The following is a 21,580-nucleotide window of genomic DNA, read 5'->3' on the forward strand; positions in this document are numbered from 1 at the left end:
ACCCTAGGATCTGAAAGATTCATATGTTGTAAAAACAAACTGTTCACTGCATGATAAGAATCTCCATTTTTTTTCTGTCTTCCTCTTTTGCGGATTCCCCCAGTCCAAGTAAATTTGGATTTCAGAGCAAGTTGAGTAACAGTGACCTTAGTTTTGTCTGGGTTCTTTTTGTGAGGCAGACTTCTAATTTGAAGTGTCATGTTGGATGTTTAACATATCCTTACTGGTTCTTTACATGGTCTTAAAGTTTCAGTAGGACTTACTGGATGATGATCTGAAGATTTTGTCCATTAGGCAGTGACGAGGTAAAGAAATGAAGAGCCAGAGGAACAGAACACTATTGCTGTTACAACCCTTATTATGTTCAACATTGTGAACATAAAATGTCAGAGGAAGTTTCTGGTGATTTGGTCTGTTTCTGCCAGCTGTGTTTAGAATTTTTGTTCCTTGGTCTTCCGAAACCGTTCTTGTATCCAATTGTACTGCTCTTTAACCAGTTAGAAAGCAGCATTGTTAACACTTCAGTTTTTAGATTGTAAAGCTCAGGGACCCACTTAAAAATTACCATTTTTTTCTGTAAAATCTCAACAGCTTTATTATGGATATACATATAATCTGAGTGTGCAAGTTGTGTTATCATTCCCCCTTCTGGCTCCATGCTAATTAGCTAGCATTACAGTAGAACCTCAGAGTTACCGACACCTCAGGAATGGAGGTTCTCCATAACTCTGAACACTATGGACTTCTGCCACGGGGGTGGGGGGAGGAGAGGGGAGGGTTGGGGCTCTGGGCAGGGTCAGGGCTTCTGACCCTTGTGAGCACCAGGGCTCAGGCTTTAGATCTTCAGCCCTGCAGCTCCATTCCTGGCTTCTGCCCTGTGGGGGCACTGGGGCTCAGGGCTGCCCACGGCTCCAATCCTGGTTTCAGCCGGGGTGGGAGGTATGCCAGGGCTCGGGGCTTTGTGTATGGTGGGAGTGCTGGGGCTGAAACCAGCACTCCCCTCATAGTTAAAGCCCCGAGCCTCTGGCACCTACCGCAGGGCCAAAGCTCTGACCCCCAGTGCTCCCAAGGGTAAGAAACCCTGATTTCCACCCCCTGCCCGGAGCCCTGACCCCCCCTCACTCTTTGACTTCAACCCTAACCCCCAATCTGGCTAAAGCCCCAAGGGAGTAAAATATTTGCTCCACCCCCCCCCTTTTTTTTTTTTTTTTTTTGGTCTCTGCTGCTGCCTGATAGCTTCCGGTTCCAGAGGATGTCCAGTTGACCAGTCAGTCCGTAACTCTAGTGTTCATATCTTTGAGGTTCTACTGTAGGTATGAGAATTCTGTGCTGGACCTGGACCTTGACAGTTTCCCTTTAATTTAATTTTTTTAAAACCAAACTCTTCTTTTGCATTGGGTAAAACAAACAGAGCGAAATCTCTCATAAACAGTCCTAAAAAGGACAGCTATTTTTGTGGTCATTGTTACCCTGCTTTGGCAAGGTACTTAAGCCCAACTTTTAAGCATCAGAGCAGTCCTGTTGATCTCAATGGGATTACTCGTGCTTAAAGTGAGGCACGTGCTTAACTACCTTGCTGCCCCTTTGCTGCTTTCTGGATTTGTCTTACTAATTCCTTCATAAAAAGTGAAGCCACTGTGCTGTCTTCATTAACAAGTTGTATATGCCTAGCCTGTCTCCAGTTATAGCAAAAGAGAACTTAGTACATTGTCCTATTAGAGCTCCATGAATAGCTAAATAAAGATTTACAGGATATGAAAAAAACAATGTAATGAACCAACAGTAAGGGGACAGTAACTGCAATGTATTTAAATAACTATTATAAGAACATTCAACAATACTGAGTTCAGTGGCAATGTATAACTACCAGCAGATAACCCTATGACAGCAGATAACCCTATGACAGCAGATATTGAGTTTGGCAGCCTAAGACTTTTGAAATACTCTATGCACATGCATTGTGTGACTGTTCATTAAGATGTAAGTAAATGGTTGCTGTCTGTATTGGGTAGGAGTGTTTATACTGCAGGAAGTAGATTAAAGAGGTGTCTTACTAGTAACAGGAAAAGAAGCACTGATATCTATAAAAGGCATGCTGTTCGTTGGCTTATGGTGAGAAATAACTGTGGGCTGCATTTCGCACTGCTTCTAATGGATAATTAATCACAGTGGACAAACAGGCTGCTCAAGCCAAACTCATTATATTCTACACATTTCCCTTTTTTTAAAATGGATATTTTAGGGGATTTAAAAGTTTTGTTAGATATTAGTAAAGGAGTTGGGAAGTAATAAAAGTTATTGGACTAAGCTGTAGAAATGAGAGGCTCAGCAGAGATTTAATTTCTTAGAAACCAAACACTTCCACAAACGCATTTCATTATCATCTATCTTAACCCATTAAAGCCAGACCTTGTCAAGATGTAGATCTTAAATTTTTCAGCACAGTGGAGATAGACCTCCATGGGAATCTCCCATATGGACCTCCTCTCTGCTATTTTTGAACATTTTAATTCAAAGGTCACTCAGTTCCGCACTGGTTTCTACAGGTTGGTGCAAGTTGGAGCCAAACCAGGAGGGTCATGTTTTCTGAATTTGGTTCAGGTATAACTCAGGATGGTGAAAATCTTGCAAGATCTTGCCGAATTTTTGCCGGTTGTGACTAAAAGCTTGACAGAAGCTTTGATGAGATTTTGGCACTCTTGAACCCAGGCCCAAAGTCAAGTATGAATTGTCTTCAAATGAGAACTAGAAAGCCTGCCTTAACATGCCTTCTTGGCCCAACTTTAATTTTTAGCAAAACACTCATAGTAGCAACTGCACTAACTTTAACTTTCTGTGAACTTCAGAACTGAATTTTCTGATATGTCTAGTAAATTTCTTAAAATACATCTCTATTTCCAGATAGCATAATGAATTCCACTTCAGTGCACCCACAGAATAAAGAAATAGACTTGATGGGGCGATTTTGAGCACACTAATCACTACAATGGCTTGCCATTCACTCTGAATCAGAACACCCGAACAGTCACCCATAAACTTATCACTCAAACCCCCACTGAATACAGCTGTGAAATATCAACAGCATAAATCTGTTTTGTAATCAGTGTGTGCTTTCTGTTTTCTTATTTACAACATCACAGCTACAGTAGTGCCAATATTGGTCTAGGCTGAAAACATTACCAAAATTTTAACTTTTATACAGAAGAAAACTGTGACCTACATAAATAGAAACATCTTACAGAAAATACCTACTAATTTAAGAGAGCTGCTCATATCCCCTTTGGGATCAAAGAAATAGATAATAGGTTTTTCCAGCATGTTGCATATAACTAGAGCATAATTTTTTGTTGGACTGCTGAAAAGTTAAAAGTGGATTACTAATGCCACACACACAAAAAAGGTAACATGGGATATTCACAATGTTTTGTTTTCCCGTTGATATTCTTTGTTGTTGTTTCATTGCTTATTGATAGATTATTCTTTACTTTATATAATGTAAAAACCCATATGCTATAAAGAACAATTCAGACTGTATATAAATAGTAGCCCCAATTCATGCAGGTGGATTCTTGCATCTGTGTGGCGCACTGCTGATGTTAAATGGGGCTTCGTGCAAGCAACACGGGTCTATCCATGTTAATCTGATTTGCAGGATTGTGACAACCTTGAATGAACTTGTAGTTATGAGTTAATGGGAAAAAAAGTTAAAATCTAGACACAAATACTCAGCTTCTCTGGACTGCCTGTTTAGTTTGGCACAAAATTCCAGTGCAGCAGCACTTAAATTAACTTGGGATTAGGGAAGATTTTCCTGTCTCTGGTGCTGTTCATTCCCTCGCTGAATACTGTTAAATTATTTCTGTTAGGGATAGTTTTTATCCCAGGCTCATAATGGTGCTTCTGAAAAGCAAATGAGTTACCTTTAGATTTATGTGAGATCCATGAATGCCATATATGAATAATTTTCTTAAGGAGGAAACTTCTGATAGACCTCCATTCTCCCCTCCAGTTAGAACACCGTAACTGTTCATTCCCCTGTTAGATAGCTAGAAAGCTAACTTATGTAAAATTTGGCTTTCCAAGAGGCATAAGACAAGTTTACTTAAATTTCTACTCACAGCTACATGAGTCAAAGGCCCTGCTCCTGCACACATTGCTTTAAGTACATGAAGTAGTCCTTCAGTGGGACTACGCATGTGCTTAAGTGTTCAGGGTCTTGGGCAGTACCTGTAAAGGAATCTTTATGGGCTGTTGTATCAAAAATGTAGTTCTAAGACTGCCAAGATATAGATTAATGCAGTTACTTTAGTATATTTCATACAGAAAGCTGCAATTGTCAATTAATAGCAAAACTTAAAAAATCCCTGTAAAAGTATTTTTGATTCTAACATTAAAAGAGAAACTTAATGTAAAACTATAAATTGTAATTTATTAAAATCTTCCAATGTAAGGCTGTGTGGAGGAAATATTAATTAAGGCCTTGATCCTGCAAGACTTACTCAACTTTACACACAAGTAGTTACAATGAGCTCAGCGGAATTGCTCAAGTATAAAGTTAAGCACAGGCCTTTGTAGGGTTGGAGCTTTATAAAACCTAATCTCAACATAGAGCTTGGCTTTAACTGTGCATCAATTTTTGTGGCCTCTAACTTCAATCAGGCCCATAACATTATGTGATTAGTGTTTATTGTTTAATCAAATTTCATATGTGGCCATGAAACCTTTGTGCTCAAATCCCTGTTAGGCCCTGCTCCTGCAGTGAGCTGAATGCTAGTAGGCCCCTGGGCATCCAAGGAACCACTGGTACAGATGCCTGCCAAGCTCATTGCAGGATGAGAACCTGATTGTTCATGAAAACTCATTATTCACTGCTCTAAACTTTTCAAATTTTGTGTAACCTACTATTTTGTTTCCACATACATGTCAATTTTGACAGGGCACACGCTTTGCAGTGAACAAGACAGCTGTGCTGAGGCAGCTCCAGAAGAAGCAGAAGTGCCTGATTTGGAGTCCTCTGATGAGACGGATGGGATGAGCAAGGTGAGAGATTTTCATTTTCACATAACAAAGACCTAAAGTGCAGTAGAGTCACAGCTGACGTGCTGACTTCACAGCTGTGCATGATTAGAGCATCTTCCCTAGGAAAATGTTGATCTTACTTTTAAGGTGTTTACAAGTGATACAGAGTGTAACAAATTATAGCCTGGATTACAGCACATCAACACTTGTGGAGTAAGAGCTGTGTTCTGGATCCATGGGGGGTAAAGTGTAGACCTGGTTCTGATCTTCTGTGGTGTGTGATAATGCTTTCACATATTAAAATATAGCTACTCTGTCACTTCCTCCCCTTGGGCAGGTGAGCTGAATGTATTTCCAGATTGATTTATCACATTTTCCTCTCCTGTCCTCTTAAGTAATTTCCAAGGTGTGAAGCACCAAAATTATATTATTGCCTTAAATCAATAGTATAGTTTACATGTTAGCAGCTTAAATGCAAAACTAATTACAGCCAATCTACCTTTGATTAAAGCAGAACTCTCCAGATGAAGTGAGCTGTAGCTCACGAAAGCTTATGCTCAAATTAAATTGGTTAGTCTCTAAGGTGCCACAAGTACTCCATTTCTTTTTGTGAATACAGACTAACAGGGCTGCTACTCTGAAATCTCCAATTATAGTTAACAGGCTGCACAAATAGATTGCTAATTGCTGTCTATTAAGGGATGAGTTCTGGCATAGTTTGGTAGTTTGTTCTAGCTGTGGTAATAGTGAATACTGCACAAAATGATCTGTGGAGATTAGTGTTCTCTGAAGCTGAATCAAGTACGTATGGTAAGATTACTTTAAAAGGGCTGGCTGTTTGTTATATTTTAAGCACTTGCTGCATAATTGATGCTGTGTTAGTAACCCCAGCTCCATGGAATTCACTGAGCAGTGAGTATAGACTATGTAGGACTGATCTCATTGATTCTCTGTGTCTCCTCCACCCCCCTCCACCCCTGTGCGCCTGTGTGTGTGTGGTTTCCCATCATTTTGTTTTAGCTGAAAATGTGTCTTGGTGAGTCATAAACCAATCCTCAAATACCACTATTAGATTATCACAGCTGAAAGGACGGAAAAAGTCCCTGGCCTCTTGTTTCCTGATCCCTTATGTCATACTAGCTTGTAGCCTTTCCTTTGATAGACAGGAGAAAGCATTCCCATGCATGAAACATACAGAGAACTTGTATGTAAAGAAGAAGATTATCTTAAACTGCGTCTCTAGATTTTCCTAGGGAATCATTTTATAGTAAGTATAAAATTATATTTTTCAAAAGTGGGGGAAGTACTAGTGTGTTTTTTTTTTTTTTTTTCTGTTTAAGTGTGGATACCTGCATGATTTGTAATGAGGTCTGAAATTAATGTTTCTTTGCAGAAAAACAGTCCAAGTATTAACAGTATCTATTGCTAACTTGGCTATGGATACTCTTGCTGTGGTTGGATTTTCTGTAGCTTTTAAATGTTTTATGTATGAGCTATGTAAGAGGCTGCGATGTTCCATTTCACACTTTGCTTACATGAACCATCAGCTGCCTAAAGCAAGGTATATGAATTCTATGATCAGCCCTGTGCTTTGGCTGTGCTAAGGAACTGTGTTGTAGTAGTTATTACACTTATGATAAGAGAGTAAGAACTGTAACTAACCTGTAAACTTAATGAGTCCACACTTCTAATGCAGTGGAAATTTAATTTTGTGTAAATGAAACATTATCACCTGGTTTGCATTTTCTAATATTTGGAAATGTGTATCTTTGAAGGAGCCTCTTACTATACATAACTTATGCGATGCATGGGGGAGAAATTTTGAGTTTGGTGTCTTTGGTTTTTTTCCCCTTAAACTTTTGATTCAAGACTTTTTTTTTAAAAAAAAAAAAAAAGGGCAGGAAGGGAGGGGTGGGTAGGGGAGGGGGGTGTGTGTGTGTGTGTTTCAATACAGAATATTCTTCCAGTGACAACCAAATATATCTTTTAACTTGATAACTCTGCTTTCTCTGTTTATACATAGAACTCTGTATTCTCTAATTCTCCTGTGCTCTTGAATTTCAACAAAACTTAAAAATAGTTCTGTTAAAGCCAGAGAGAATGCTAGTAAATGTGCAGCTTCTGAAGAAGCAGCACTGGAAAGGGGGGCTCTGACTTTTGTTCCTAATTCCTTTTATAGTTGTGCTTCGCTTTAAAATATCTTCTGTATCACTGGGCATTTAATTATCTGACGGTAGTGTCTGTTAATCTCCTCTGAAGGTACCCTCAGCACACGTTGTCCTCCTAAAATCCCCTGGAAGTCATTTGCAGGGTAAGGCAAAAAAGGTGCCTTCTCCATGGTATTGCCACCTCCTTCCAACCCTACTGAGATTATGAATCATGCTTATGTCATCAGCCTTAACTTGCACTGGCTGTCTCTGTACACAGTGAAATGCACCTGGAGGAAGTGGGGAAAAGAGTTTGAAGGCAGTGGTCAATGGAGATGCTATATTAGCATGGCTACTATGAGAGTTGACTGATAGATCTGGTGTTTTTAACATCTAGGGTTTTTTTTTTGAGATTCTAATGTTTCTTCTTTCTTTTAAAAGTTAAGGTAGACCATGTACAGCTGACTTTTAGTCAACTCAATATTCCCCCAATTGTAAAGATGTAAACTCCTATGCTTATCATTTTTTAGTTTAAAAAAAAAAAAAAAACCACAAAACAAAACTTGCACTAGAGAAAGGCCAAAGCCCCTCTAGGCCAAACTCCTTTGAATTTCAATGAGTTATGCACATTTATAGACTGTCTACATGAGCACTTTTTGTCAACAAACCTTTTTTTTTTTCCAGTCAGGGATATGGAAAAAACTCCCCCGAGTGACATAAGTTTCACTGACAAAAGTGTTGGTGTGGACAGCGCTAGTCGGTGGCCGCTCTCCTGCTGATGTGGCTACCACCACTTGCTGGGGATTGTCTCCTTATGCCGGAGGGAGAGCTCTCTCCTGTTGGCATAGAGCAGCTACACAGGCAACATTACGGCGGCACGGCTGCCGCTGTGAGGTCTGTAGTGTAGATTTAGCCTCAATTTCTAATCCAAGATCTGTATAAAACTTTAAACCAGTTCCAAGCAACATCTCTGTCAGTCATCCATCTCTAGTTTAACAGGATACTATATAGCTGACTCACTAGTGTAAGCTTTTATTTAACAAAAACTAGCCTTCGTAATTATCTGCTTATTTGCTTAGCGTGCTAATTTACATAAAATTAACACACTTGGTCTGGAGGTTAAAACTGTGAGAGGCAGGTTCTCAATATCACAGCAACAAAAGCTTAAGTATTTTGCACATTGTAGCCATCATGACACAGGACTTGATGTCATTTACAGTGGTGATCAGGTCAGTAGCACTTTGTTTAGTGATCTGCCACATTCCCCACTTGTGGATATGTTTAAAAAAACTAATGAGTTGAAATGCTACTGGATGTTCATTTCCTTTTTTCTAATTTAAGATGTCTCTTGAAATTAAAACTAATTACCTTGCAGTTGTGCTTAAGGTACAATGCACTAATGACTCTGTATGCATTTCATTTACCAAAAGTGTTCTGTGAAGATGAATCTTCTTCTGCAGTGTTAATGAAAACCAAAATTATCTATGGATACAAATCCCTCAACACATGTAGAAGTTGATGTAAAAGTATTAAACTGGGGACTTTTTAAAAAGCAACTTAAGCTTTACCAATAATTGGCTTTTTAAAGCTGTCTAATTGGTGTGTGCTGTCTGCCCTGATGTTTAATAATCTTATGCAGTACAGGTTGTAGCCAATCAGCTGATACTAATCCACAGGCAATAGACATTTATATTCCAGTGTCAGCTTCCCCCTCTGCTTGTTTCAGCTGTTTCTTGCAGGAGTTCTCATATGACCGTTTCATGAAAGGGAGTCTTCAAAAGTGACCTCACTAGTTAGAGCTGAGAATTAAATTCTCATTGATCTATTGAAAGAACGAGACCTACAGTAAATGACACAGGAGCAGAGTCTTACAGAAATGCAGTAGCTGGCCTCTCATGAAAATACAGGAGAGGATGTCTTCTGTGCTTGTGTGTCAAGTAAGCAGCATGGAATATCAGGAAAGAATTTCATATTTGCTAAATATGGAAAGAAATTTTGATTTCTTTTTTTAGTGTATTGGTTACTGAAAGTGCTGAGTAACAGAATTTTCACAACAATATCTTTCTATTGATGTCAGCTTTTTGGAGAGTTAAATGTAAACCCAGGAATAAAGGCATGGAGAGAGCCTGCGATTCTTTTTATCACATGCTGCATTTGGTGAGCAGATCTACTGTTGTGCAGTATATCTAGATTACATTAGGCTAATTGCTTAACCTCATGCTGTAGTATTTTTAAGAGGGTTAGAAATGTGATACTAAGTAAACAGTGATGCTTATGCCTGCAGAGGGGTTTTTTAGAATATGCAGTCTCCGTAACGATCAAGGCCAAGCCTCACTGGGATTTGCTTGAAGTTTTGTTTGGATTTTGGAGAATTTTTTTTTTTAACTGAATTTGTCCATTATTGGGTAGAGGTGTTGAGTGCCCTGAAAGATTACACTTGACTACACACTCATACCTATGGTTTTTAAAATGGGGACTGGCAGGGGAAACTGTACTCCTCTCTCAATTAGAGGACAATCAGGCAAAACACCAACTGTTTCAATGATCTCAACATGCTCAACTTTTGAGGAAATGCTCCTTCCCAGGAAGGATGTGAGATTAACTCACCTGCTGAGCTCTTTGCAGGCTGGGGCTGGTTTTTGTTTAATTGGTCTGCACAGACCTAGTGCCCTATCCCACAAACCCTTGTTTGCACCAGTAATTCCATCAAAGTCACTACTTGAGATCACTTTTGTGAGTGCAGGTTTGCAGGATTGAGCCCTAAATATGATGCAGTAGTTTCCTTGACTTAAACAGCTAGCTCCCTTTACCTTCCAATTCCATATCTGTTCCCTACCCATCACTGTGGTAGTGAGAGACCAGTTCAGGGTGTGTTAGTTTACCTGCCAAATTACTCTGTTCTCTTCCCTCTAAATCTCTAGGCAAATGGATAATGGCAACATTTTAATAAAGTGTTTATGAAGTTTAAGTAAAATCTGCACTGTATCATAACTAACACTACTTTAGCTGACTATAAAGTATGCTTCTTTCAGGCTGTCACTATTTACTTAAATAAAAGACATGGGCAGAGAACTCCTTTCTAAAGGTGCATGCAAAAAGATGATATGATGCTTGTGCCTTGAGCAAATGTGAACAAGTTCCTGAATGTCAATGGCCTTCAGATTTGTAATGTGTCTCTTGCAATTTTAAATAACTTGTATTTTTACCAGATTTAAAATATAACTTGATGTGAGGAATCCAAATCACAAAGTAGAAGCGCTGCTAGCTGAAACCTGACATGACTGAAGCTTATGACTGGTCAACTTCTATATGTGAAGGGGGGGAAACAAGAAAAAATCCATGCCTTATTGTGGGCCAGTCTTTTGGAACATAGGAATTGTTACACCACCCTCACTAGAATAGTGTCAGGCATTTAATCTACAATGAGCATGTCACTTAAATGAGCATTTAAAATTGCTATGTAGTAGTTCATGATATTAAAGGCTCTCCCTGTTCTTTACGTAGTCCATCTTTTCTAATGACTTAATGTGAACAACTTCTATGAAAGGCATGATAACCCGTAGTTAAAATGTTGCAGAATGTGTGGGGTTTTTAAAAAACAAAATTACTCTACTTTATAAAAGCTTCAAAACCACTGAGACCTCAAGTTCTAGAACTGTAATAACAGTTACAAATGTAATTGTCTTTTTGTAGCTGTACATTTCCTGTACTCTGCATTGCAAAAGTCACAGCTGATATAACACAGTATAAATAGTTTGTACTTATGTATGTTACTGCCTTGATAGAAATAACTTCTTTCCAAATGAGATACTGAAATGAAAGTGGGGAAAAATCAAATTTGTAGATGTGGCTTTTCAGTTTTCTTAAGATAGGTAGAAATGTACATTTAGGTATGTATGTGGCCCCAATCACGAAAGACTCTTTAATGTATTTATCCTCATAGCACTTCCCTACATCACAGGAGTGGTTTTGTCTCCATTTTACAGATGTGAGAGACAAAGAGGCTAAGGGCTTGTCTTCACTGCACTGTTAGCTTGAGCTATCTACTGAGAATTAACTCCTCTGGAGTGAGCTAGAGCGAGAATAGTCACACTGCAAAATAACACTTGAGTAATAGTGTGTTTGGGTTAGCAACAGTAGCAGAGCCCTCACTGCATTACTTGCTTGAGCTTCAGCAGCACTGTAGCTTCAATCCACACCCCCTGATGGGCCAGCTACCTTAAGTTTAAAGCACCACTTAATTCAAGGTAGAGATTTTTGGCATGCCCATAAGTCAGGTTGGGGTGACCTTTGAGAAATACCTCCAGCTAATCCTGAAGTGAAAATCAGCCCTATGTGACTTTCCCAAGGTCACACAAGAAGCATATGGCAAAGCAGCCACCCAGGTCCTAGGATAGTGCCCTAATCACTGGACCAGCCTTCCTCTCTGAGAAACTTACTTTATTAAATACAGTGACCCAGAATGGTCTAAACTTAGGCCTGCTTCACCACTTCTCAAGCTGCCAGTTCCCGACAGCCCTGATTCAACAAGGCACTTCAGCATAAGCTTAAGTTCCAATAAAGTCCTAGAATGAAATCCTGGCCCCAGTGAAGTCGCTGAAAGTTTTACCACAGACTTCACTGGGGCCAGGATTTCTCCCCAAGTGCTTTGCTGAATAGGGGCTGTCAGGCTTGATCCTGCCCCAAGTGGGGCAGGATCAAATCCTTAGTGAGCATAGATGGTGTGAGGAACAAGAGAGCCCATAATCGATAGCATGATTTTGGTGCAAGATAATGGAGTTATTTATACAACTATATTTAATCAGCAGTAAAATACTGCAGGGTCAGAAAGAGAGATTAGACTACCCAAAAGGAACTGAATTAGAGGTAAACTAGTCCTACTCACATAATTCTGGTAGAACAGATAAATTGCTACTCTGTTCCATACCTACTTGCTCTAAGTTTAGATCTCAACTACTCAAGATGAATGTTATTGCTGTAATAATCAAACTCCAATCAAAAGAGTTTCTTCAGCCATTTGTATTTCCTGTAAGTCAGCTGTAAACTGTTGATCACTTAAATGTGCGTATTAAAGAAAATGTCACCTTTGTATAATTACTGAATAAGTAATTACTGATCTAATACATAGCAGTTTTATGCTTAGATGGGTGCTGGCAGCCATAAAGTAGCTGTGGATGAAGCAACTATATTGTTCTAGAAAAGACCTTACCAAGTGGAGATAATGCTCCTTTGGATTTTGTGGCACTCCACTTATAGAGGTGAATTAGAGGGAAGTAATAGCTGTACGTCAGTAGAATGATAGGGGCCCTTTCACCATTAGGTCACCAGTCTATATCTGGCCTCGGTCAGTAGTAGCTGAAATTCATTCCCACCTTCCAGTTGTTTGGCCTATGTTAAATGAGTTGATGATATCCCTTTACCTCCTGGAGGGCAGGGCTCCTGCTCCTAAATGGCTTCCCTGGTTGTTCTCTACAGAGACTGCGAATGCATTTTCAGTGAACCCTTAATGCAGATTGAAGGGGCACAGAGACTGAATTACTCTGACCCCCGAGTTTCCTCCAACTCTGGATTAAGGAACAGTAAAGTGGGGAAACTTGAGCAGACACTGCCTAATATACCAGACCGTCTCACTCACTATGGATTCCTGATTCCACCCTGCCTCCTTCCCTGTTATCTCCTCTTAAACCCTTTCCTTGTTATGTTCCACCCAGGCTTGCTCCTGTTTCCTCATTCTGTCCCATATGATTGGAACAACCTCAGAATCAATGTACATCAACTTCTTCCCAGATTTCTTGCCTCAGACTTCTAAAAATTCCTACAACCCAGGGAGCATTCTAGATTTGCCCACTGTATGCAGTGTGGATTGACTTTTTTTTTTTTCCTTTTGTTCCTCAAATGATGTCTTCAGCAATATAAATGAGCTTTTCTTTATAAAGCATGTTTATTGGTTGGTAATGGAGCAACACACCACAGACTACCTGCTAATACTGCAATTTGATAATGACAGAGATTTTTCCCAAAAGGACCTAAGGAAGTTAGTCTCCCAGATTTCACCCTCTATATGCAGTGACTGGAAATTAACCAAAATAAATTAAAACAAAAGACAGGTTTTTTAATGTCAGTAAATCTTAATGTATCAACTGGAAATATAAGCTGCATTCTTAGAATTAAACTGAATAATTTAGAACAAGTCAGAATGTTTTAGAAACACTTTTTTTCCCCCTTTTACTGGGATTTTTATAGGCTATAACTAAATATAAGGCAGTGCCAACACCTCTTTCCCGTGAAAATAATCTGATTAGGACCCACCTGCTGTCTTATACCAAGGTGAAATGAAAAAACAATAGATGTAGAATAGTCAGGCTAGATGACAACAGCATCCGTATTATCCTTGCCATGATCACCACACTTTACAAGACATTGTGCCATTCTTTCTCCCTTGGGCCACACTTATTACACTCCTGCGTTTGGTTTGTGTTCTCCTTTAACACTGTCAGCAGGCACAGAACTGGACAAAAGCAGTTTAAAACAATGGTGGGCCACTTACATCAGCACAACTGCCAGTGACTCTACACTAGTGGTAGTGATGGTGGGGATATTTGAGTAAAGAGGCTAATAAAGATATCCATAAAGATATTTGTGCAACTCTTGGGCATCACTCTGCACAGGTGTAACTGAGTGGAACTTTGTAAACAAGTCTGAGGCTCAAGAATAATAGACTGACACGCTCTCCTGTCTCTGCAGTGATTACAGGAGGTAAAAAGCATAAAAAATTCACTATGAGCAGATATGACTTAGGTGTTTTTTTTATTTTTTGAATAAAACTGCACTTTCCTGAAGGTGGAGGGGAAGGGAAAGTTGTGAACTGTACAGGAGAGGGGATGAATCCTACAGTGATGAAAATGGTACAGTTACGCAATGCTTAATTTTTATTTGAGGTTTAGTTAAATAAATACCCCTTGCACAATGCTTGGGGCTTACATACATAATCTTATAAAGACAATTATCACTCCATCTTTTGTAGAGCTGAAGGGAGTTGGAATAGAGAGGGAGGAACAGGAGTGACCCCTCCAAACCACCGTTTCCCCAGGGTACACTCGAAGACCCTCCAGCATCGGACCTGGCATTCAATAAAAAGGCCAATAAACCTGGCATCTGAATTGCAAGTTACGAGCTGAGGGGCAGCCACACTGAGAATGCCCTGCTTGTAGCCCTCTTACCTTTAAATCTAGGACTGTTTCTTCAAGTGCCTCAGAGGCTCATACTGTCCCAGTCTATTCCAACATATTAAACTGATCCCTCGTTAACTTGAATATTTGAAGAACTAAATTACCATTATATTTATTCGTCTTGCGGTAGTGCTTAGAGGCTCAGCCTCCCCCCCACCCCCAATGCTGTATGTAGTAACTACAAATAGTAAAGATGTGTATGCCCAAAGAACTTTTGTCTAATTAGATACAATCCGTATGACAAACAAAAGGACACAAGTAACATCAATAAATCACAGGGTTAGGCAGCTAATTGCATGACTTGAAGGTTTTGTTGTTGTTTTTTGGTATTGCGGAAGCATTTAACACTCCCAGTCATGGAGCAGTACCCCACTGTACTAGATGCTTCACACACCCAGTGCAAAGATGGTCTCTGTCCCAAAGAGCTTACAATATAAGTCCGCTTAAGCATCATGACATGGTGGTATTTTCAAATCTAAATTTTAGACATTCTTAAGGGTTCAATTAAAAATAAAGTCCGAGAGAGTCTCAGGACATGACCAAACACCACATCTGTGTTCTACTTGGATGTTGTTATTCCTCCCCCTTGTCCCCTGTTCTTCCCTTTTTCTTTTAGAGTTGAACTTCTTTAGCACAAGGACTGTCCCTCCATTAGTGTTTGCACAGTGCTTAGCGTGTTCTGAGTGCTACCAAAAACAAATTACAAAAAGGCACTTTAAATCATTTTTAGCCGCTCTGTTCTGTGATCTGAGACTTCTGTTTTGTACTTGCTCATACTTTTTGGGCCAGGGACTTGTTAGTGGTCTGACGCAATTCCCTTGCTGTACAGTTGTGGCACTTTCTAAATATACTTATTTTACAGGCTGTGGTCATTATGTGATATGTCACTCTGAATTTCTAAGAACAATGCATCTGGGGTTCTTCATAACTGGGGGGGTCCTGATTCTCAACTGGTAGAGAATGGCAGCTGCCCAGAGCCAGGTGTGGTCCCTCATCCTTGGCTCTCCAGGCCCCAATGATAAGGGACGCAGGTGTCGTAGGAGGTAACTATTCCTCTACAAAAGGGGAAATTTCCAGTTTAAATCTCTGGCTGCTTTAAGGTCACTTTGCACTGTGTATGCTGTGGACAGTGAACTTGGCAGGCTGAAACATCCAGCCCAGGAGGATAAAACCTCCAATACAGAAGCACAGCACACTTCTTAAAGTTACATTAGAACAAGCAGTATGGACGTGGGGTATACAGTAGCATAATTAGAGTTCAAATAGCTCTTACTTGAAAACAACTAGGCGTAATGTTTTCTCTTTTTAAAGAGTACAGAACAAGTTGCTGCATTTTGTCGCAGTCTACATGAGATGAATCCTTCTGATTTGAGTTTGCATCCTCAAGAATTTACAGGGCCTCAGCTGTCCATCATGAGACAACTTACAGATGCTGATAAACTGCGCAAGGTTATTTGTGAACTGCTTGAAACAGAACGCACCTATGTCAAAGTAAGTTATGTTTTGTCTACGTTTTACCTTTTCCTTCCAGAGTTGAACTTCTGTAAAGTTAAAGCTCTACAATATTTTTTGTATCACAAATAAAAAAAAAAAAACAAAAAACCTAATTGACTAGACTAGTGGCAAGTTACCTTTTACTGTAGGGCTTCTCCTCAATTTTAATAGGAACATCTAAAATACACTAGATATTTTAAAACTGAAACAACTGAATAAAGAGTTTTTTGAACAGTGGCATGAATTTTATTTGGTTGGGATACAGAGAAATATTTTCAGATGAAATTGCGTATCTAGATTAGATTACTTATAAAACTAAAATTGCACAACTTTTTTTTTAATGTCTTAAATTTCACTAAAATAGAATATACTCCTGTCTTATACAAGACATATGAAAGACCTAGAGACTACATCAATGGTGTTAAGGAGAGGATCTTTGTCACTGTAGCAGTGTGAGAGAGATACTTGGAGGAAATGATATTAAAGAGTATTTTATTTATTTTTGTGTTTGTTTTAAGGACTTAAACTGTCTAATGGAAAGATACCTGAAACCTCTACAAAAAGAAACTTTCCTCACTCAAGATGAGGTACGAGAACTGTTGCCATAGTGCTGCCAGATTGTTTTTGTTTGACTCTTATTGTCTGATGTAGGACGGAATGGAAGGAGCTGTGAGGGTTAAACTTGTTTAGGAACATTTTTAAATGGACTGACGCTGACTATAAAAATACTGATCAGTGTTGTCTGATCTTCTGATAACCGCCACACTAGGCTGTCGGAGTTTAAGGCTATGTCAACCTAACTTGTCAGCATACAGCCACCGCAGTTATTAAATTGCTTGTGTGTGCACATGCTTGGCTCCATATGTCGTCAGTGCATGTCCTCACCAGGAGCGCTTGTATTGTCAGCATAGGGCACTGTAGCATGGTTCCTGAAAGCCAGTCACAGTGGACATAAGCAACGCAGTGTCTACACTGACTCTGCGTCAGCCTAATTACTCAACCGTGACTCTGCGCTGCTCGGGGAGGTGGTGTTACTAAATTGGCATCGAGAGGTTGAGGCAAGGCAGCTTACATTGTCCTAATCCTCTTGCGTAGACCAGGCTGAAGAAAAGCTAAGTGCTAATGTTCTGTAAATTGTGACTGGCTGGAAAATCGACTAAACTGAGATTTTTAAGCATATTAAACTTTTCTCTTTTATTAGCTCGATGTTCTCTTTGGGAATTTGACTGAAATGGTAGCATTCCAGGTGGAGTTCCTGAAAACTCTTGAAGATGGAGTGAGGCTGGTGCCAGACCTGGAAAAGCTTGAAAAAGTTGACCAATTTAAGGTAAACATTTTATTTAAAGTCTGGCTGTGTGTCTAGAGCAAACTTAAATAAGGTTTATGGCACACTTAGGGCATGTCTACACTTGCAGATGTAGAGCACTGTGAGTTAAACCAGCCCTCAGAGAGTGCAGCAGGGAAAGTGCTGCAGTGTGTTCACGCTGTCAGATTCAAGCGCACTGGCGTGGCCACATTAGCAGCTCTTGCAACGGCCACAGAGAGCAGTGCATTGTGGTAGCTATCCTAGCGTGCAAGTGGCTGCAACATGTTTTTCAAATGGGGGGCGGGGGTTGGAGTGTGACAGGGAGTGTGTTGTGTGTATGTGGGGGGGGAGAGAGTGGGTTTTTGGGGTCTGAGAGCATGTCAGCATGCTGTCTTGTAAGTTCAGACAGCAGCAGACCCCCTCTTCCCCAGCCTCTCAAGCAACATTCCACACTAATGGTTGCTTTGTCCCACAGCAGATAAGCAGCCGGCTGCCAGAAACAGAGCTTTGAAAGCGCATATCCACATTCCTGCAGCGATTCCAAACAATGACAAGAGTGGCCCCTTGACTTAAGGGGATTATGGGACATTTCTGGAGGCCGATCAGAGTGCAGTAATGCAACACCTCATTCATGCTGATGCTGGGGCGTTTCAGCCGAGACACACCAAGCGTTATGCTTCTGGTGGAGGTGGATTACCAGGGGCGCTCCAGCCACAGAGTCTGGGCGCTCTACGTGCCTTGCCAGTGTGGACGGGTCGTGAGTTAGGGCGCCCGGGGCTGCTTTAATGTGCTCTAACTCGCAAGTGTAGCAAAGCCCTTACAGTACAGTATTTTTACACTGGCAAAACATACTGCAGAAGTAGTCCTCTTAACCTTGTATCAAACCAGTTTGACTACCATGACTCTTATTTCGTAAGAACACATTTTAAGATTTTTACATGAACTTATGTTACCTACCACCATGACTCCTTGAAACCAGAATATCCTACTGTAGCCGTAGTTCATGTTGCATAGATCAATGCCACTCGGCAAAAGCATGCAGAGTTAGATGTGATTTTTACCTCTTTGTTAGATTTCATGTTTCAAACTCTGAGGAAAATCTAGTGGCAGAAGTATAATTGCATAAAACCTTAGTACTGACAAGTCTAAATTGCCAGTTCAGGGAAGCCACTGGGGAAATGGTTTTGAACTGTAAATTGTATTCTGTACTCAGCAGGCTCTTAATGCACATATAGGCAGGAATGGCAAACTATTGAATGTAATGCTGTTTTTTGAATCTTAATTTCAAGTACTTTGAGGGGAAGGTAGAAATATTAAAGGGAAGAAACCCAAACTGAATTAAAAATAAACGGGAAAAGACATTGTGGGGAAGGGTTGGTTACTAAATGAATGAATACCACCACCACTGTAATTGGATCAATCTATAGTAAGTAACTAATGTAGTGTTGAAATTAACACAACCCAATGCATCTCCTCCTGGTCCTTTTGCTCACTTCAGCACTGACCTTGATAAAAGGACAAGATGTCTTGGTGAACAATAATCCCACTGGGTTTGCTCCTCCAGGAACATGGATTAATTGAAGAGCTTGTGGAAGAAGTCTCTCCTTTTTTGGTTTTGTTCTTGATTGACTACTGCCAATTTAAAATGAGCATACAACCTACTGCTATGGTTAATCATTAGAAAATAATTTTGTTCTTTAACTAAGCATACTGAAATGTAGTGCTGGGCAAACTGGACTTTCATTGATGAATAGGTCTTGGCTCCTGCAGTCCATGTCTTGCTTATGGACTCAAAAATGTCTTTGTACTGAAACAAATTTACAGGATCTATCAAATCTGTGTACTCCACGTATTGCCATACAGCTCAGAGACCTGAACCCTCTTCGAGGCAGACTTGGAGCAACTAGTCATTCCATATGCATAGTCAGTGCTACATCCTGAGCATAAAGCGTTTTGACTTCGTGAGATAGTGACTTTTACACAAAGATCTGGCCTGCCTTCCATCCATCATTATATTCAAAAGCAGCATTGCATGCTCTTTGGCCAGGTTTCCAAGACGAACAAAAATAGCCCAGCACTCTGTACTATCAAACCCTCCATTGACACGTGAAGGGTTGCACATCCCGATCATACCTGATACCATCTGCGGAGCTGCCCCAGAGACTTGTGTATTTGCAGGGTTGAGCCAGATCTGAGCTGCTCTACACAAAGCCTGGTGTGATGCCATCAACCATGGTTTCCCTGATTGGTGCAATGGTCTGTAGTAGACTCTGCATGTTGTTTTTGAAGCATCTACAACTACATTCTCACAGTAATCGGTTTCTGCATTGAACTGATGGGGGAAGTGAAGTGACAAAGAAGTTGTAACCTCTTGGAGAAGACTGCCCTATATATTTTTGTTTTGTTTTGTTTTTTCCCCCCACCACATGAGACTCATATTTGTTCTCTTTACGTTGGACAGAGATAGGAATAAATCGTCAATATTATGTTATCTACCTTTATAAAAGAGTAACTCAAGTAGCTGAACAGATCAGGTTCCCTAATAATAAAATGAGACTTCAGGAGTAAGTAACCATTGCTTTCTCCATGGAAGTAAACGCATTATGAATCCTGTAAATGTTGCTGCATAAGAATTTAATGGTGCATATGAAATCAAGATTATAGGCATAGACTTAGTAGATGATGATTAAAAAATATTAACATATCTAGCAGTGATGAATAATTCCTCCACCCACTTGAAACTCTGCATACGAAGGGGGGAAATAACTAATCCCGCACACTCTATAAACACCTAATATAGCTAGGGTTGGCAGAATTTGACTTTTTATAACTTGATGGATAAATCTATTTTAAGAATTTTTTTTTTTCAGTTTTTCTTCTATTTCTAATTTCAGTTGTGCAGAATTATGGGTTTTAAGCTTTTAGTTTTTTCCAAAGACTTTGAATTTATTTCAACATCCACAATTGTGGGGAAATTATGGAGGGTCAGATAATTATTTAATGACAGATCTTGATACTAAAAAAACTGTCCACATTATATGTTCAAAATTTTAGCTTTACATCACTCAAATTCTCAAGCAGCATTTTTCTGACTTTGCCGATCTGTAAATTTCAGTTATCATAGATGGAAATGTGTTTTCACTGATTTGTATATACAATGAAAGGCCGTGTTCATCATTTACGGTTTAAAAATCTAATCCTTCCAAGCCTAAATATGGCCCCAGAAGAAGGATTTTGTGGGGGAATAACGAAATAAATGGGACTTGGGAGATCAGAGTTGAGTTCTGCTACATATTTCCTGGGTGACCTTAAGCCAGGTACATAACGTCTCTCTGCACTGGTTCCCTAGTTGTATAATTGACCTAATACTTGTCTATTTAGATTGGGGCAGGACTTCCTTACTATGTGTTTGTACAGCACAATTGGGCCCTGATCTTGGCTAGGCTTCTGAGCATTTCTGTAATACAAATAATATTCGGGGAGGAGAAGACAAGTCTCTGCTCTGAAAATAAAGCTGTCTGAGGATGGGGGTGGAGGGAACAGACTGCAATATACATAATATTGATTGATCACTTTCAAAGATACATATTTAATAGTTGGTGTATAGTAACTAAACAGATTACAGAAATTAGTTTTTTGCTCATTAAACGTATTGAAGTATTTACGTTCCAAATAAGCCCATGGAAAAAAAATTTCACATAAAATTATATATACAATACGACACATTCTAGATCAACACCAATTTAAACAGGAAACCATCCGTTCTACAGTAGATTATACAGAGCAGGTAGAAGTCTCTTATTCAAGAATCTCTGACCTATTCTGTTCTGTTCTTCCCTGGCTACCTGGTGAGGAATTCCCCCTCACCTAATCTTCCGATCAGTTTCTATTACTGACTGTTCCTAGACAGGATGAGAACCTAGTGTAGAGGGTCAGGAACATTGTAATCACGTGTAATAGCCATAAAACATGGCACAGAAGATCTTATTCTTTCTAAGTGGTCTGATTTCAATAGTTTTGTCAAAAGGAAAACTAATGTGTTTTATGCACCTTTTTTTTTTTTTTTTTAAATCCTAGAAAGTGTTGTTTTCCTTGGGTGGATCCTTTCTTTACTATGCTGACCGTTTCAAGCTGTACAGTGCCTTCTGTGCCAGCCACACTAAAGTTCCAAAAGTATTAGTAAAAGGTAAGATCTGCATGCGTTATATGTATTTTTTCCGAACACTCTTTTGACGTGGAAAAGTGCCATTGCAGAATGGAGCAAGTGTTTGGGTCGTGTGTGTGTGTGTGTGTTGGAGAAGGCAGGTTGAATAAGTGTGCCTTTGCACTTGGAGTGATGCTTGTGATACCCACAGGAACTAAGGGCCATGTACCACAGAAGTCCG

The 21,580-nt window shown here is 39.8% G+C and overlaps 1 protein-coding gene across 5 annotated transcripts in view; it reads left to right on the plus strand.

Moving 5' to 3' along the window:
• Positions 1 to 21,580, plus strand: part of TIAM1 (TIAM Rac1 associated GEF 1) — a 97,295-nt gene that overhangs the window by 60,656 nt on the left and 15,059 nt on the right. For 4 of the 5 annotated variants that reach the window (XM_077819403.1, XM_077819395.1, XM_077819413.1 and 1 more), the window contains 5 exons: positions 4,937 to 5,040; positions 15,707 to 15,886; positions 16,408 to 16,476; positions 17,091 to 17,216; positions 21,273 to 21,381. In XM_077819403.1, coding sequence (XP_077675529.1) covers positions 4,937 to 5,040; positions 15,707 to 15,886; positions 16,408 to 16,476; positions 17,091 to 17,216; positions 21,273 to 21,381 — 588 coding nt within the window. Of the gene's footprint in view, positions 1 to 4,936; positions 5,041 to 6,186; positions 6,287 to 15,706; positions 15,887 to 16,407; positions 16,477 to 17,090; positions 17,217 to 21,272; positions 21,382 to 21,580 lie in introns of those variants that run through there. The other variant, XM_077819432.1, reaches the window with a different exon arrangement.

Source organism: Eretmochelys imbricata, chromosome 1 (assembly GCF_965152235.1).
Source record: "Eretmochelys imbricata isolate rEreImb1 chromosome 1, rEreImb1.hap1, whole genome shotgun sequence".
Taxonomy (NCBI): Eukaryota; Metazoa; Chordata; order Testudines; family Cheloniidae; genus Eretmochelys; species Eretmochelys imbricata.